The sequence below is a fragment of the Stigmatopora nigra genome, chromosome 3 (assembly GCF_051989575.1).
Source record: "Stigmatopora nigra isolate UIUO_SnigA chromosome 3, RoL_Snig_1.1, whole genome shotgun sequence".
NCBI lineage: Eukaryota > Metazoa > Chordata > Actinopteri > Syngnathiformes > Syngnathidae > Stigmatopora > Stigmatopora nigra.
The window spans coordinates 2,089,791-2,103,353 of NC_135510.1; the positions used below are offsets into that span (position 1 = coordinate 2,089,791).

General features: G+C 41.0%; 1 protein-coding gene across 5 annotated transcripts in view; it reads right to left on the reverse strand.

Moving 5' to 3' along the window:
• Positions 1–425: 425 nt before the first annotated feature.
• LOC144194018 (uncharacterized) overlaps positions 426–13,563 on the reverse strand; it is a 29,928-nt gene continuing 16,790 nt past the window's right edge. For 4 of the 5 annotated variants that reach the window (XM_077712761.1, XM_077712760.1, XM_077712763.1 and 1 more), the window contains 14 exons: positions 12,296–12,481; positions 12,135–12,227; positions 10,142–10,302; positions 9,998–10,070; positions 9,326–9,392; positions 6,202–6,377; positions 6,027–6,132; positions 5,744–5,855; positions 5,549–5,670; positions 3,268–3,349; positions 3,065–3,196; positions 2,851–3,000; positions 2,333–2,768; positions 426–571 (listed from right to left, as the gene is read on the reverse strand). In XM_077712761.1, coding sequence (XP_077568887.1) covers positions 537–571; positions 2,333–2,768; positions 2,851–3,000; positions 3,065–3,196; positions 3,268–3,349; positions 5,549–5,670; positions 5,744–5,855; positions 6,027–6,132; positions 6,202–6,377; positions 9,326–9,392; positions 9,998–10,070; positions 10,142–10,302; positions 12,135–12,227; positions 12,296–12,481 — 1,931 coding nt within the window. In that variant the 3' untranslated portion in view covers positions 426–536. The remainder of the gene's footprint in view (positions 572–2,332; positions 2,769–2,850; positions 3,001–3,064; positions 3,197–3,267; positions 3,350–5,548; positions 5,671–5,743; positions 5,856–6,026; positions 6,133–6,201; positions 6,378–9,325; positions 9,393–9,997; positions 10,071–10,141; positions 10,303–12,134; positions 12,228–12,295; positions 12,482–13,563) is intronic. The other variant, XM_077712762.1, reaches the window with a different exon arrangement.

A 13,563-nucleotide genomic window follows, 5' to 3' on the forward strand; every position in this document is an offset into this window, starting at 1 on the left:
GAGTCTTTCTTTGTGTCTCATGTCTGTGTGATTGTATGAGTTTCAGATGCTTTCTGGATTTCCCTCTCTTGTGTGACCCAGGTGTTTGTTATTGTCATCAACTCCTGTGTATTTAAATCACGTTTGTTCAGCGTAACTTTTTTAGTTATGTTGCCTTTCGTCGGTTTGTGTCTCCCTCATTTTCCTCCTACCCAGTTAAGTTAGTATTTTTGTTATTTTTTTCCCCCAGTTTGATTGTTTGTAATATTATTTTGTACTATTTTTTACATTTAAACCTTAAGTTGTGCACGAGAACTTCCCTTTTCTTGCCTGCTTCCTGCTCCTGGGTTCCTTTCCACAACACAGCCAAACTCATTAGGCTGTTGCAGATTAGTCTAGGAAACAATTCCACGAAAATCACCATTACCTTTATTTATATTTCGAATATCTTGCTGAGACAGAAACATAACTATTAACATTTTAAACACCAGAAAGAAGGTTTTGAAAGACAAACCCTACAACAACTTGCTGGGTTCTGAGATATTGCTTCAGATCTCTTAGCTCAGCCTGCTTTTCTTCAGAGGAGTAACTGCTGAAAAACACAAATAATGACACTGTTATAATGTGTTAGTAAATTGTAATATTCATCTCATCTTCCCTTATCAAAACACCATTGCACGATCCAGAAAACAAAAGAACAACATTGCTTCAACGACCACAGCGGCGCCTCCGAGAGGCGGCGCCACCACACATATCCTCTCAGCTTTGTTCCCATTTCTTCATGATAATTTGTTATAAAAAAGCACATCACTTTATCTAAAACATGCTTCATTTTCCCATGTCATATCCATGTACAAACGAGTGGAAAGTGTCAGGTGCTTGCATATGAATGTGATGATTGGCCATGATCTTTTTGTAAGCTACCATCAACTGCTTTAACTATCCAGTCACACCTCTACTTACGAATGCCTCCAGGTACATAATGTTCAGGTTACACCATTTTTTATACGCAGATGGGTGATACAAAAAAGATCCAAGTTACGAAATCTCCCAAAAAGTAAATGCATGTCCTTATCCGTTATTTTAGTTAGAAAATATTGGCATGGATGCATTGATTCTCACTTCAGGACACCGCTACCCTCTACTGGAATCTTATTTCATCGCTCTGATTCTATTTCATATATTGACAATAAAAGCATTCAATTCAATGCAAATGGCTGTCTCACAACAACCACTATCCATGTTTCAAGATCCTCTCTTCCGATTAAAAACCGTACAAACGCAACGCGCACAGAAAATCCCACCGCGACCCTAATGAGGACAAAGCGGTTCAGAAAATTCAATTGTATTGAATTCTGAAACCTGGACGTGAAAAGCATCAGTTATCAGATGCAACTTCCGAATGCCCCTAATACCTAATGTTATATATTAAGTCACATTATTTGTATTACACAACGACTGCCGTGAATGTGAGCGCATCACCTCACATTTCAGGGATCAGCGGTTCGATCCCAGGTGGGTCCTTACTTAGTCGAGTTTGCATGCACCCCCCGGGCTTGCATGGGTTATATCCGGGCGCTCCATTTTCCACCCACATCCCAAAAACATGCATGATAGACTGGTTGATTATACTCTAAATTGGCCCTAGGTAGGTTACCAAGGTAAGACAACACAAAATACAGACAAGACAACAAAGTAGGACAGTAAGACAATAAGACAACATAAAATACAGGAGTCCTTGGGCCACAATGTCACTGGTCTACGACATTTCGACTTTGACCAATTTGCTGTGTCTGTGTTCTTGTGTTGTGGCTGCCATTTGCTCCTGAATGCTTGTCTGTATTATTGCGTAAAATTGTGTACTTAATCCCTGTGTATTTTTGCATTCATGTGAGTATTTTTTGTCTCTCGTTATGTTGCCTTTTGTTGGTGTGCGGCTTCCTCATCCTCCCTAGTAGTTATTATTATTTGTCACCCAAAGTCTGTTGCATCCTCCCCATGTCTGTTGATTATGTACGTTTGCCAGTTCATATCCAGTGCTCATCGTTTCCCCACGTCTTCAGGTTTAGTTTTGTTCTTTGGTTTTTGCTTTGTTAAGTTTTCCCTATTGTTTGGATTATACATTTTATTTTTAGAGAACAAGTTTTGGTCATTGAAGACCCCGTTAGCACATCCTTATTTCGCCCCGAGTCCGCCTGCTTTCCTGCATGTGGGTACATCTCCACACACCACCGCACATAGCACAAGTACAATAAAATCCACAGCGCAACCACCAAACAATCATATTTATCTTTCCTTCATTCTCATCTCCCAACCAATTGTCTTAATGCATATAAGTACCACTATATCTCACCCATTGCAGGCAAGCCTGCTATCTGCTCACTCCTCTTCCTCTCTTGTCTCAGCCAGCATCTTGACTCATATTCAGCAGACAATCCACTCCCCATGTCCAAACCACTTTTGGTCGAACCTCCTTTCTCGAGCTGTATTTGTGAAGGCACGGTGAGGTGGTTGAAGTTAGTGACTGAGTAGCCCAAACGTTGTTGCAACTGTGTACTTCTTCCACTTTTGACCACCCTGCTCACTGTTTGAGCTGGGTCCGTCCAACCTGCTACCACAATCCCCTGGCTGGTTCTGTAATTCAACTGCTGAGCTCCAAAGAATCCATGAAGATGTGAGCTTTGGTCCGTCCACTTGAGGTTGCAGTTAAAGGTGATCTTTTCGCTGTCTGGGTCTTGACCCGACCGGACCATTTGAGCTTCACACATTAAGGTAGCATTTCGAAATAGCTAAAAAAAATGGCATAAAAATTCAGAATTATGTATACGTACTTAATTACGTCACACATTAGTGGTTTTTCAAGTATATTACCTTGATGATCTTGAGCGGCACTTCTGGAAACATTTCCTCTATCTGATTAAGTGGGGCAGACAGTAGCCATTGCAATGATGGTGCCCTCCTGAGCATGAGCTGGGCCACTAAAGGGTTGACACAGGGGAAGGTTGACAGGCATTGCTCCTCCTGCCAGACACAAAGAGGGAAATGTAAGCCATTAGCCAATGTGAAGAATGTACATAGATCTCACCAGTGACGGTGTAATCGACAGCCAATCCCGCTCCAGGTGAATGGAGATATCATGCTTGCTGGACATTAGGCTAAGGAAGCAGATCCGGTTGACCCACCTGGCCACCTCCAACACTTTGGTTGCAATCAGCACCTTTTGTATAAGTACAACAGTAACATTCTACTTATTGATTTCAAACAAATTAGACATCCTTATCTCGGAACCTTGACATCCAGGTCTTCCAGCTTCAAGAGTACGAATGAAGAATAGACCGCCGCCAAGTTTCTTGAGGCATTGTTGGAGAACCTGCACTGACAGTCATGCATGAAATCAGTAAATGATGATAATCCAGTAGATGTTAACAGTTGCTGCGCTAACAAGTTTTCATGGACTGCACTGGGTGTAGGTTTTTGTTCCAAAGGATTCAGGAGACAATTTAAATTGATGTTTCAGTTAAAACAAGCTGCTCTTGACAGTTACAAATTATACTGTATGTATGATACCAAGGTGGTGGAAATATGTTTTCTTCATTGTTTGGAATAAATATATAAAAAGACCAGATAATGGATTACTGGAACCTCAAACCAACAAAAGTCCAAATAAAGAAAAAAAAACAAAATACAATGAAAAGAAGTCATAATAGTATGAGATTAAAACAGCAACATTTCAATAATTAGGTCATACACTGTAATACTCCAAGAATATAATTGTTATATTATGAGAGAAATATCGTAATAATACGAAACGAAAGCCCTTAAATGAACCGGAAGTTGATTGGTTTCACAGGGTTCCATTTTTGTCGACGCAAGCTCTACGAACACAAAAACACTTTTGGCGTAATATTAGGAGATTAAAATAACACTATTTGAGAACAAGTAAATAAGGTACCCAGACATTTTGTCGATGGACACTTGGTCGATGGACACTTGGTCGATGGACACTTGGTCGATGGACACTTGGTCGATGGACACTTGGTCGATGGACACTTGGTCGATGGACACTTGGTCGATGGACACTTGGTCGATGGACACTTGGTCGATGGACACTTGGTCGATGGACACTTGGTCGATGGACACTTGGTCGATGGACACTTGGTCGATGGACACTTGGTCGATGGACACTTGGTCGATGGACACTTGGTCGATGGACACTTGGTCGATGGACACTTGTTCGATGGACACTTGTTCGATGGACACTTGTTCGATGGACACTTGGTCGATGGACACTTCATGTCCGGACGTTTCGCTAAACGGACGTTTGGTTACCGGACAGTTTGTCGAACAGACATTGCGTCGGCAAATAATTTGTCGCCGGATCTGTCGCCGGACATTGACGGATAATTCGGCGCCGGATTCACTCGCTTTCAAAATTATAATCATTTAACCGTATCAGAACGTTGCGTTCTATATGTACTAGATGGAGCTCTAATAACAGAAATAGCATCTGCAACTCACAGTCAACATGAATCGGCCGTCTACCGCCGTCAATGGCAGCGGATGAGTGCTCTTTAAGGGTTAAAGATAATATAATTCAGTGTATCAGAGGAGTAGGTGGAAGTTCAGATACAACCACTTTAACAGGTGTTGGGACATGACAATAATAGTATAAAATGTGGGATGAGCACGGGCAAGGCAAATTTGTCTATACACACACGAGAACAGGACGTTCCGTTCCTGTCACCCAGGAGCACAATTGACACGCTAATAATACGCAATTTATTGATAATTTTGATATTAGATATGTAGATATTAATGCTCTGACATTGTCAATGCAAGGACAAACTCGATCTCTCTCAAGATTCTATTTTTGAGAGTGATAGATTATCTGGTTAACCGCTCTCAACAGTAATCTCTCCCTCTCTCTCTCTCATGAATACAATTTTGAGAATTGTATTCCAGCGACAAATTGTCCGTCGTCAAAATGTCCGGCGACAAAATGACGGCTCGACCAACTGCCCAGCGACCAAGTGTCCATCGCCGAAACGTCCGGTCACGGTAAATAAGTTGTTATATTACTTAATTTTACATTACACGAAACAGAAAGTTAATGGTTTTCCGTATCCTAGTGCGGTGCGATTGGGTTTTGTGAGAAGCGTGGTCATTCGGGAGGTGGTAGGAGTAGACCTGTTGCTCCCCTGCATTGAGAAGTGAAAATTGAGGTGGCGCAGGCATCTGGTCAGGATGCCTCTTGAATGTCTCCCTGGTGAGGTGTTATGACCACGCTCCACTGGGAGGAAGCATGTGGACACACTGGGGAGAATAACTTTTTTTGGAAGCCCTGGGAACACCTCCTATGGAAGACCTGAACTGTGGCTCAGGAAGTTCATATATCCCTGATCTAGGTACTGCCACTGGGACCCAACGTTGGATAAGTGTCAGATAATGGATGCCTGGATGTTCATTGCAATGCCTTTCCGTGACTCTTATAGAACTTGTCAATGCAAAATTCTAATGTAATGGCCACTGCTTTGCTAACTTACAGAGAGATTTCAACATGAGAACTGACCCTCCCCCCTTGCAGTCAGGGCAGTGAAGTATGATCCAACAGCGATTGTATTGCAATGCCAGAGCAATGAGGCCTCTCACAACTACTTCATAGGCTCGCTCCTCACACATCGCATCCTGATCCTACAGACACAGAAAGTAAGCACACACGTAGGTAAGTTGCAATACTTTTGAAGCTCGGTATGTGTTTGCCCACCTGAACAACAATGGCTGTACTCTCATCGACCGTGATGACAGAGAAGTGATTAGTGATGCCAAGCAACTGCAGGGACATGCAGTGGCTCCTTTCCAGCAGTGTTATATTATACCTAAAACAGAGGAAAATATCCTGTTTTTGGTGTTTTTAACCGGGTGGGAACGGATTAATTTGTATTTAATTATTTTCTATTTGAAACATGTATTTGAGGGTGCTTGAGGGTACATGCTTGGTCCTGGAACGCATTAAGTTCATATCGTAGTACTGTATAAGCAACACTTACGAGGACTCCAGTGTTTGTAGCAAAGCTGGGTTGTTGAGGAGCGTATCTGTCACTAACACCAGATATGCTACCTTGTCTTCCAGACCCTCTTCCTCATCTGTAGAAGCTTTCAAAAGGAAATAACCAACTGAACCACTGAAGAAAGGGGGAGAGCGAGGCACAAGTGTTCACTCACCTCTGTTAGGGAGCACGGTGTCGAACGTGAGGTGCGGAACTCTCCTATTCTTGCAAGTGGCTGCCCATAGCGATGGGGTCAGGCAGTCGTACTCCACTACCAGTGAGAAAAGATTCCATGGGAAGTCAGGGCCCAGATGCTGCTCGTACACAAGTACAAACCTGTTGTCCTGAACACTGTATAGAACAAATAAAGTCATCATATATGTATACTCTACATTGCTGTACAATGTTTCCAATAGAATGTTGGCCGTTACAATCAAATATTTTTCTCACCTACTCCGCTCACAACATATCAATACAACACATACATGGTGGTGTTAAGCACATCATTTCCTGGTCTCATTGGCATTGGCCCCACTGATTATCGGAGCGTTCTACAGCAACCTCTCCACGGACTTCAAGAAGGGTGGGCACTTTGAGTTGCCGTTTGCCGTAATTTGTGCACACAACAGTTAGTGTCAGATCTTAAGGCGGAGGAAAACCACACTCTCTTCCTCCTTGATGAACCCAGACATATAGGCACTATCGTGGGAGGCATTACATATGCCTACACCTGTTGGGCCCCTCTTACCATGGATAACCCTTAATAGGGCTCCAACCTCTCTAAAAGGAGTGGTCCAGAGCCCATCCTGTGTGTGGAGGTTAGCTCAACCGTATCCTGTAGGGACATCTTTACTTCACGCAACAGGTAAGGCTTTCATGTTCTAGAATTCAATTTCTGTAGCCAATGATAAAATCGCCATGGTCCCTCCCTTCAGGTGCCACTTAGCTCTTTATGCTTCTGACCTCCTTTGCATGGGTGGTAACCCAATAGAAAATAGGCTTTTTGGGCAGCCGACCTTAATAGAAAGGACAACCAGCCACCAGGCTCACACCAACAAGGTTGTCCTCTAGGACTTGCTCTAAAACGAATCCAGGAAACTTAAATCCAATTTTATAATTCATCACAAAGGTTATGAACCTCACTTGACCTGGTCTCTATACATCAAACCATCACCTGTCACCGGCTACTTTTGTGTCACGTGCTCTCGTTCTCAATAAAACCCTCCAAGGCGGAAGTAGGAGTTAGGATTTGGCACGAAGAAGACTACGAGAGGGACGCGCGCACAGAGCTAGCTCTGTCCGTCTGCCCCTTCCTCCTCCAGGAGAGGAGGGGAGGCACATCAAGACAATGGAGCGAGCATGCAACGTTCATCTTGCTTCAACCTGCCTTTTTCTCCTCCTACGGCAATGGAGTGGAAAAACTCATTTGTTTTGGATGCTTTCCTTTGTGTGACGTTATTTAAATGTCCAGAGCGGTTCTGATAACCCATTCATTCAAACTCTCAGAAATGCAATTTTGTAAAGTTTCCCGAGCTTCGGAACACTCTAAGTGTCCCTCACACCCTTACTCACGGAGATAAATGAAATCTTGAGGGACTTTTGTGGGGAACGAACTAGTACACCAAAAACTATTCACGTTCTCACCAAAACAAACTCTTTACAATAATAAAAGTTAGGGTTTTCTTGTGCAAGAATTAAAAATGAATGCATTTGTCCTTGAAAGTATTGCAACTCTCTACTTTACTTTCTGGCCACATCGCTGGGCTCTTTCTCTTTGCTGTTGCTGTTATGTTACTCATCGTGGGGAGTGCGGGGCTCTATTTGGTTTCTACCTGACATGAATCCAGAACTGTCAGTCCATTTTGTTTCACCACGTGACCCATTTTGACATCAGCACATCAGCACATTTTTAAAGTGAAACACATGTATGTCTAAACTTAGGAAACATAAGCATGTGCAGAAGATCCCTCTTCAAAACAAGTGTGTGCAGGAGGACTGTCTAGAAAACAAGCAAGTGGTCAGTGATTGGGTGAAAAATGCACAAAAATTGGTACTGCTCGTCTCTTCTGACATCAACTCAACACCTTCACAGGTACGTTCATAGGTAACTTAATATTAGTGATTCTTCGATCAGTGAAACCACCCCAGTCAAATAGTCATGAGCGCAACGTTCCCTCTAAATTGCACGTTTGCCCAATTGCTACTCTTGTGTTCCCCGCGAAGAGCAAACATGCTGGGCAAAATCCAACCTGAATTGTAAAAAATAAATAAATAAATAAACACATTACAATTTTTTGTGTCATTTTGTAATGCAACTCAAAGAGTGGCATCCTGTCACCGAAAAGCGACAACAAACGGTAGCTCCGGATAAAAAAAATAAACAATTACCACTGTGCTCAGCCAATGATATACCGCGGTTCATGCCATCCATGCATGTTTACTTACGCTGCTTGACTAAAAGTGAACGACATTGATTGGCTGTGTAACCTGTGTTACCTACGCAGCCAATTAATGTAATTAACTGTACTTTATGCGCAGGTATTTTGCAGGTTAAGATATACCTAACAGTTTGGTGGACCTGCTGCTAACCCTTTTTTATGGCGAAATGACCGGGCTGTGGCAGAACCACTCAAGAAGCCAAATGCAAAGCGGGACATATTTTCACACAGGGCACAGGTAATAAGTTAAAATGTATTACAAAGTGGACGGCTTTCGGCCCTGGTAAACAGGGCTATTGCTTCCATCTGGCGGACGAACACGGGTATTACGTGTCCCATAATAACGGCTGCAAAGGGAACTATTTCAGAGGTGCAGGGCACATTTTCAAATACTTTATTAATTTAAAGACATTAATAAATCATGTCCTCATAACTTTCTGTCATTTTTGTGTATCCTCACATTTTTCATACAAAATTGGGACACTGAACAATTCTAAAGGGTTTGCCACTTTCCAACAAAACTTTAAAGTACCACAATAAAACTTTTCAGCCTGTAAAACTCAGATTCTCATTCTCCACATCTAAAAATCTGAAAAGGACAGGCTTACCTTGAAAAAAAGAACTATTTCATTTTACTTAGAAAGGGTGTTTGTTTTTTATTTTTTTTATTTTGTGTGAAGATTAAAATATGAAGGGTGAGAGTAAAATATCCTCCAATTGGAGGCTGATCCAAATAAGTTTGTTTTTTTAAATCACTGCATCACTGGAAAAGACACCACCCTCTTAATTTTGGACCCTGAATATATGTAAGTGAAAAAAGAGGTGTTTTACAACTGTAAATGTTATCATTAATCAACCTACCTGCTGACAACAATGGCAGCCTTTAGTTTCCCCTCATTGTTGTTGGGGTGAACGACACTTACCGCTGCTAAAACAGATAAAATGTGTCACACGACTGTCACTGTATACAGTTTTAGTCATATAGAACAGTAGGACTTAGCTAACAATATACGAATGGTATGCTATAAAATCCAAAAAATGTTTCATGGCCAAGTCACACTTTACCATTGCTCCTGACATCTAGTCAACATTCATTTGTGTGCATAAATTGTAAAAGACGAGTTAAAGTTTAAAAATGTGTGAATATTTACAGATCAGAACAGAGTAGGAAACCATTATCGCCGCCATGTCAGTCTACATTAACCACAATATTCGAGGGATTACTGTATGTAAGATTATAGCCGAGGGCTACTGTATTGTTAAATTAAAATAGTGCAGTTATGATATTGCCAAACTTTTTAGATACACATTTACAGTAATTGAAAAGACTGTGGACTCATGAAATACTTTTTCTTTTAAATTTCAAACTTCCAGTACAGTAGGTTCAAGCACCTGAAAGCACTAATGTGAAATAGTGGGTAAGTTGATCAGTTAGCAATATACCCATCTATTGAAAATTTGGCTGCATTGGATTCCCTGTTTCCATAATTATAGAAATGATAAATATACTAGAAGTTAATTACTAAAGCTTACACGTCACTTTTTTCAAAACTTGCATGATTGTGGAGCTGCTCTCGCCATAGTTAAGTGATGTGATGACAAGAATCTGCAGGAAAAACAAAAACAGTGTGTAAGGTTGTGTAAGATGTTGTGACTAAATCTACTTCAAACACAAACTTTTTCATTGTGTATCCATGCGACGGCCAAATCCTGCAATTTCAGCAATTTGATATTGGACTCGTTGTTCCTGCAACTTAGGTGTAGGATGACATGCAGCCTCCTCAACAGCAGACACAGATCTTTGTCAGGGCATTTCTTCGTTGACTTGCTCAGGTAATCTAAAGTAGGAATCTCAAACTTCATTATACTTTTCAAGGAGACCATTATCCCAACATCATTAAAATTTCTAACTGTTAGCATTAAGTGCCACATAAATTAAAATGTTGACTCATTGAACCCCCTCTCCCACTTTCTTACTTAAAACTATTTTACAGGCTGGGTTTTCCTATTTTAAAACATACCCAATCTGGTACAGGGAAGTTCTAACATTGAAGTTTTATTTCCCTACTGTTCATGAACCGTCAGAGTGAAAAGAGGGAGGGGGGGATGACAACAGACGTGTGGAAGTTTTGGGTGGAGGTTTTCCAGGTTGTTTGTAGCTGTGTTGTTTCCAAAAACCCACACAAAATGTTTAAAAACCTGACAAAGCTGACGATGTCACAAGTCGCACTGGAGTATAAATCGCACCAACAACCTAACTATGAAAAAAATGTGACTAATATTCCAGAAATACTCCGTATTCCAAATTAGATTTTCCCGTGATCTTTCTATATATCTATTGCAAAACAGCGTTCACCATAATTTTCAGTGATTATCTTATGGAATTGTCAAAAATAGAAAGTTAAAATGCACTGTCCCAAATTATTAAGGAGACAAAGGAGTTTCAAAACATTCCCACTCAGGGGTTGTATGATTTTGCGTGCGAATGGTTGTGTCTCCATGTGTGTCCTATAGCTGACTGGCGACTAGTCTAATTTGTAGTCGGCCTTTTGTTCAAAGTTTGCATGGATATGCTCCAGCAATCCCGGCAAGCCTTGCAAAGATGCGCGGTACGGGGGATTGAATATACAAGGTGACCCAAAAAGATGCGTACCCATCTTTTATTTGATAAAAAAATCAATTTTTGAACGAATGTCTTTTCTGTTGCAGGACGTGAAAGGTGGACCTATGGATGATCGTTTTCAGCTATAGTTGCCCCAAAAATGTCTTGGACAAATCAGCAGAAGATATTCTCCCTGGAGATCTATTTTGCGACAAAATCATACCAGTGTATAAAATTGAAATTTTCATGGGTACGCGTCTTTTTGGGTCACACTGTACATACCAGCACGTCGGCCTCACAGTTCTAAGATTGAGGGTGCAATCCCAGGTTTGGCCCTTCGTGCGTGTTCACCCAGGGCTTGCATGGGTTTTCTCCAGGTCATCTGGTTTCCTCCCACATCTTAAAAACCATACCATACCATACCATACCATACCAGCACGTCGGCCTCACAGTTCTAAGATTGAGGGTGCAATCCCAGGTTTGGCCCTTCGTGCGTGTTCACCCAGGGCTTGCATGGGTTTTCTCCAGGTCATCTGGTTTCCTCCCACATCTTAAAAACATGCATGATAGGCTGGTTGAACATTCTAAATCGCCCCTAGGTATGAGTGCGAGTGTGAATTGTTGTCCATCTCCTCATGCCGTGCGATTTGCTGGCCACTGATTCAGGGTGTCCCCTGCCTGGTGCATGATAGGATACAGCAGCCCCCGTGACCCTTGTGAGGATAAGTGGTTCAGAGACCTTTGTGAGGAATATATATATATATAAATATATATATATATATATATATATATATATATATATATATATATATATATATATATATATATATATATATATATATATATATATATATATATATATATATATATATATATATATATATATATATATATATATATATATATATATATATATATATATATATATATATATATATATATATATATATATATATATATATATATATATATATATATATATATAGAATAAATTATTTTTGCTGACTGCCAAGCAATGGGTCGCCAACGCCTGCTTTGAATAACTGAGGCCAAAATGCTCTTACTAACCCACAGCAGCACTCAGGTGACACTTCAACAGCAGCTCCTTGGCCTTGACCAGCATGTGGATGACAAGCACTGTATTGAACAGTTGCGCCTCATCTATACACAGCACCACAACAACAGTTTGCATTCATTTGACATCAACTTCTTTCATGCACGTGCCCTACCTCCTTCCACTACTGGTGTCCTCTTGCGTAGACCAATCTCCTGCTGTTTGAGGACATCCCGCGTCTGGTCCGGTGCCAGGTGCTTAAAGTCCCTCCAGGCGGGAACATTAAGGCCAAGCTTTTTGGCACAGGACAGAAATGGCTGGGCCAAAGAAAACAATTCGTCGTAGGCCAGACGCTGACTGTCTGGGTGATACATTTAAAAAATATATATAATACAGTCATACATCTACTTATGAATGCCTCTCATAATAAATGTTCAGGTTACAAAAGCTTTCATATGCAAATGAGTTCCTTAAGATACGAAACAGGATCAAAGTTACGAAATCCTCCAAAAAGTAAATGCATTTCCTTATTCGTTATTTTATTTTGAAATTGTCGCAGATCCATTGATTCTCACTTAAGCTTGCTAAACCCTACTGGGCTCTCAGTGGCTGTTTCACAACAACCACTACCTATGTTTCAAGATTCTCTTCTGTGCTTTTGACTGCCGTTTGTCGTCACAAAGTTCTGATGATGTTTTTTGTTGTTGAGTTTTTCCAAGCGTGGATTAAGCAGCTTCTTCTGTTTTTATCATCATGCCTCCCAAGAAAATTACCAGCGTGAATGAAAAGAAGTGGTCAGCGGTGAGAACATTGGCGAATTGGACGAGGGGCATAAAAACGAACTCTCGATAGTTAACGGAACACTCGGAAAGACAGGAGTAATATAACGAGAAGGCGAATGAGGCGGAATGGGCGAGCATTGCAACAGAAAAAAATCTAAGAAACGCTGCCGAAATTCCCAAAAACTTTCTGCCTTCGTAGAAAAAAATATCCAGCAAAAGTGTTCACGAGTCGTGTGATTGCCCACTTTAATGAAGAATATTAACACAGAATCACCATAACAAGGTTGAGATGAGCGAGAGATAAAGAGTGTCTGACACGAGAGCCTCTCAATTAACAAATGAGGAAAGAAGAAAAGGAGTAAGAAAGAGAGAGCTCCACACAAATGCATATCGGACCCAATATTCGCCTACTGAATGGTAAATATCTTATATTTACGCCTCATGACTCTACAGGTAAGCATAATAATTGAAAAACGAATAAATTAATTTCTGAAAATATTAATTTTGGGATTTTACACTTGTGCACTTTTGGTGACACCAGGCCAACAAGGCTGGCTAAAGTCTTGTTGTTTCGGTTTTAATGTCTTTGTTAACAAGTCTTCATTGGCAACACATCCTTTTGGTCAAAGCATTCATTCCTTCATTTTCTGTACCATTTATC